At 40.7% G+C, this 4,947-nt stretch overlaps 1 protein-coding gene across 1 annotated transcript; it reads right to left on the bottom strand.

Moving 5' to 3' along the window:
- Positions 1-723: 723 nt before the first annotated feature.
- LOC138092256 (olfactory receptor 1165-like) lies at positions 724-2,198 on the bottom strand. Its single transcript, XM_068988066.1, has 2 exons — positions 2,099-2,198; positions 724-1,679 (listed from the first exon to the last, which is right to left on the bottom strand). The coding sequence occupies exons 1-2, from the start codon at positions 2,196-2,198 to the stop codon at positions 724-726; spliced, it is 1,056 nt and encodes a 351-aa protein (XP_068844167.1).
- Between the last annotated feature and the right edge of the window lie 2,749 nt (positions 2,199-4,947).

Below are 4,947 nucleotides of genomic sequence, written 5' to 3'. Positions count from 1 at the left end.
GGAAGAGAGAAAAAAGAAAGAAAGAAGACATGGAACAGAAATCATTTGCAAATTCTGAGGATTTCAGGATGTGGACAGCCTTCTGCTGCGCTGTGCTTAGCCGCTCAGTCTTATCTGACTCTTTGAGACCCCGTGGACTGTAGCCCACCAGGCTCCTCTGTCCTTGGGGATTTTCCAGGCAAGAATACTGGAGTGGGTTGTCATGCCCTCCTCGAGGGGATCTTCCCTACCCAGGGAAAGAACCCAGGTCTCCCGTATTGCAGGCAGATTCTCTACCATCTGAGGCACCAGGGAAGCCCTGGACACTGTTAGACGGTCATTATTTTGCCTATAACACTCTGAAAGTGAGACATAAACATATATTTTTCTTTTAAACTGAAGGTGACATTTTAAAATCATAGTGCAGTTTAAAAATCACATTATATTCATATGATATATAATTTTCTCAAGAGATTGTATCCCATTGTGTCTCAGTCACTAAAGAATCAACTTGCACTTCGGGAGACGTGAGTTCCATTGCTGGCTTGGGAAGATCCCCTGGAGGAGGGCATGGCAACCCACTCCAGTATTCATGCCTGGAGATTCCCCGTGGACAGAGAAGGGGTCACAAAGAGTAGGACACTGGGATAAGCACACATTGGAAGAAAAATGTAATAACCTTCAACACACTGTATAAAGCACATTTAAGAAACTGCTTTCCTCTATCTCTCCTCTCACTCAAAATTACATTGGGTGAGAAAACATTTTGGCATTGACTAATTTTCTGATGGTCTCCTTCACATCATTATTTCTAAGGCTGTAGATAAGGGGATTTAGCATGGGGATCACTATTGTGTAAAGCACAGTGGCTACTTTGATGAAGAGCCATGAGCTTCTGGAGTTGGGTACACAGTAGAGAAGAAGGATGACCCCATGGAAAATGGTGATGGTGGTCAGGTGGGAGGCACAGGTGGAGAAGGCTTTTCGGAGTCCAGCAGCTGAAGGCATCTTGATGATTGTGACAATTATGAAAATATAGGAGGCGAGGATAATCAGGAGGCTACACACCTCACTGAGAGTAGAAATGATAAAACGTGTCATCTGACTGAAGTGAGAGTCAGAGCAAGAGGCAGAGACAATGGCAGAATACTCACAGCCAAAGTGATGTATGATGTTAGAACCGCAGAAGGACAGCTCCAAAAGAGAACAGGTGATTGTCAAGGAACACGATCCACCCCACGTGTAGGTTCCAGCGACTAGGAGGCTGCAGAGCTTAGGAGACATAGCAACTGTGTAGAGCAGGGGGTTACAAACAGCTACAAACCGGTCATAGGCCATCACTGCTAACATGAACATCTCCGTAATCGCAAGTGTGCAACCAAAGAAGAACTGCATCATGCAACCCACGTAGGAGATGGTCCTTCTGTCCACAACCAATATCTCTAAGAGTTTAGGTGTGGTTATAGAAGAGTAACAAAAATCAAGAAAGGAGAGATGGCTGAGAAAGAAGTACATGGGGGTGTGAAGCTTGGGGTTGATTCTGATGATCACAATCATACCCAGGTTCCCCACTACAGAGATGGTGTAGACGGTGAAGAAGGCCAGGAATAGGGGCACCTGGAGCTGCGGGTATTCGGAGAAGCCCGAGAGGACGAAGGTGATTCCAGCACTCTGATTTCTCTCATCCATCACTACAGCTTCTGCCAGAGAAAGCCAGAGAGGTCACCCTAGGCAACCAGACATGACAGAAACAGAGGGTACTTTCCTCCCAGCCTGGACAGGGGACTGGCTTGCAGTGGTGATGCCTGGGATTTCCCAGGAATGCAAATAAGGCACAGTCGGAGCCCAAATATACCGTGTGTCTACAGGTGTGGAGAGTGCAAGTCAGCTTCTGATGTAGGGGCAAGGAGAGGATGGACTGGGAAGGACTGGGTGTCACGGTGACTCAGAAAATGTTCTTGTTTGAATTTTCTCAACCTTCTCAGCTGTCGCCGTTTTCTCCACATGGATAATTCCTTTCTTTAGCTTCGTTTAATCGAACTTGTTGGTTGCACTTGCAAAGTCTTATGTTTGTTCAGGCCATTCTAACTGCTGAAGATGTCCTCTGGTTTTCTCTCACTTTTCCTTAGTGCTCTCTGATCAGAGAGAGGCTTCCCAGGTAGTGCGGTGGTAAAGAATCCTCCTGATGGTGCAGGAGATGCAAGGGACATGAGTTCCATCGCTAGGTCAGGAATACCCCCAGGGGAAAGAATCGGCACCCCACTCCAGTATCCTTGCTGGTGAAATCTAATGGACAGAGGAGCCTGGCGGGCGACAGTCCATGGAGTCGCAAGTCACACAACAGAGATTCATCACCCACTTTATCAGAGAAGCCTCAGGTTTACCTTCCCTTAATGATTTCACCAACTGGCCAAACCTTGGTGAAAGGTCACATATTGTATCTCCTAGAGAATATGAACGATGTCTTGTTAACAATCTAGACTCTTTAATGAAGTCCACTTGCCTTCAAATTTAACCTCAGTCACTTATTGATATGTCTCTGACAAGTTAAGCTCTCTGAAACCTTACCTTTAGAATATAATTCTATTATAAGAATTTCTTCTTACTACACAATTATGTATAAAATATAACTTAAATTAGTGAATTATTTTCTAAAATATTTAAGACTTTAATTTCACATGTAATAATTGCCCCCCACTAAATTTAGTTTAGAATTCTGGAGTGGGTAGCCATTCCCTTCTCCAGGGGATCTTCCCAACCCAGGGACTGAACCCAGGTCTCCCACATTACTGGTAGATTCTTTACCAGCTGAGTCACAAGGGAAGACCAGAAACACTGGAGTTCGTAGCCTATCCCTTCTCCAGAAGATCTTCCCGACCCAGGAATCGAACTGGGGTCCCATGCATTGCAGGCGGATTCTTTCCCAGCTGAGCTATCAGGGAAGTCCAACTTTAATTATTTTCTAAAACATTTAAGACTTTAATTTCACATGTAATAAATGGCCCCCACCAAATTTAGTTTCTTCTCTTCTATTTCTAATGCTGTTTTTCATGTTTACTTTGAATTTGAAATATATAACCTCAAAATATTCTACAATGTAGCACCACCTATAATTTTATGAAGTCTGAAATGGTGCAAATAGTGACTAAGAAGAAGAAAAAATGCATACACAGAGGAAACCTTTTTCTTAATTCTTTTCTAATGTTTCCTTCTTAGCTGCACATTTCCATTCATGTCTCGAGCCATCAAGGCACAAGCTTTGTTCTGTCCATCTTTCCCTGCCCTTGTCTGTATCTCTATGATTTCCTTTCCATCCAAGGTGGAGGCTGTGAAAAATGTAATTAGGGCAAAATGAACATATTCTTCAAAATACACTCCCATCTTTATTGCTACCTACCACACATCTATTCAGCAGCTGTCTTTATTTAGCCTACCTACAACCATCCTTCAGGACTAATTTTCATTCAGTCTTAGTTTAAAATCATGCTCAAATGCTTAGCCATATTCAAAATCATCTCCATACAAATTACCTGCAATCTGTACGTTTCTGTCTGGATTTCTGTGATCTCTAAAAGAACTAAACTACCAGTGCGGCAGACATAAGAGACACGGGCTCTATCCCCGGGTTGGGAAAATCCCCTGGAAGAGGGAATGGCAACCCACTCTGGTATTCTTGCTTGGAGAATCCCATGGACAGAGGAGCCTGGCGGGCTACAGTCCATAGGGTTGTTTATAAAGAGTCAGAAAGGACTGAAGTGACTTAGCACGCACAGTATCACTTCATTATCTAGACTGCTTGATAGCTACTTCTTTCGTTTCACTCACTGCAGCAATTTTGATTTTGTTGCACAAAATACACACATTTTGGTTTATAAAAGCATTATTACCTTTTAATATCAAATCCCAGGCAACATATTTCAGACTACTTTGGGGTTTAATTCAGAACTCAAGTTTGCTGTATCGCTCCAACTTGCTTTCATCTGCATGATTTTAAACTCAAAGAATTTAATGCAAAGTCTGGCATATTTCTCTACAGTTTTATAGATTTATTTTTAATATTTCCCTAATTTTTTATTTTTAGTTGCAAACAAATACTACTCCTTGAATGTCCACCAAGGACATCATTCAGCTATACAAGCAAAGTTCAAAACTAAATGCATCCCATGAGTCTTAAAGATATAAGAAATAAGTTCAATATCTTGTATTCTTCCCCTTAAATGAATTAAATGAATACCATTTCATTGCTACTAGGGTTGCATAGGTGTTTCTCTGCCAAAAATATTCTTAATTTCAGAGTTTCCCACATCAGAATTAAAGTAAATCACTTAATTTAAACAACTCACCAGAAGCCATGTAGTCTTTATAGATTGATTTACTGAAGACTTCTTTAAATAAGAATCTTAAAAAGTATTTAACAAAAATACTTACATTTAATTAAAATTGTTGTAGCTTGTAATAAGAGTATTGCAACCTCTTCCAAAGTATATTTCAGTAAAGTCATCAAGAAAATTACATTTTTTTTTCCTCATTAAAAAATAGAGACACTCCCAAGGGTAAGCCATATACTTCTAAATTAAACTTAGGGCTCATGCTGTATATTTATGTCTACCTGAGTGACTTTGGGGATTCACACCCCAGACAATTTTGATTGGGGTGTTTTCCATGAGCTACAAACAAGACAATTTAAAGAAAATCCCGTCCTCCTCATTTAGAGTATAGTTTATTTTAAATCATTAAATCATGTAGGAAGCTTGAGCATGTTGATCTTCTTATCTTAGAAAAATAACACTAGCAATCAATCTGTTTATATTTATATTTATCATGGAAGATGTGAATTCCAAAATTCAGAAAGAGGAAATCACAATTACTGTTCAATAGACTAAGCACAGTGCTGTTTCTGTGTTATGTTTATTTCAGTCTTTCCTCTAAGTGTTCTTATTTGGACATCTACATTTTTGTAAAAAAACA

The sequence above is a fragment of the Capricornis sumatraensis genome, chromosome 16 (assembly GCF_032405125.1).
Source record: "Capricornis sumatraensis isolate serow.1 chromosome 16, serow.2, whole genome shotgun sequence".
NCBI classification, from domain to species: Eukaryota; Metazoa; Chordata; class Mammalia; order Artiodactyla; family Bovidae; genus Capricornis; species Capricornis sumatraensis.
This window is presented reverse-complemented; position numbering and strand designations above follow the sequence as displayed.

What these genes read in the sequence shown, in the direction of transcription:
- LOC138092256 (XM_068988066.1), bottom strand. Translation starts at nt 2,198, where the DNA reads ATGGAACTCATGTCCCTTGCATCTCCTGCACCATCAGGAGGATTCTTT. An exon ending in TCAGAGAGCACTAAGGAAAA is followed by an intron (nt 1,680 to 2,098) that starts GTGAGAGAAAAC and finishes TTTCTCTGGCAG; the next exon opens with AAGCTGTAGTGATGGATGAG.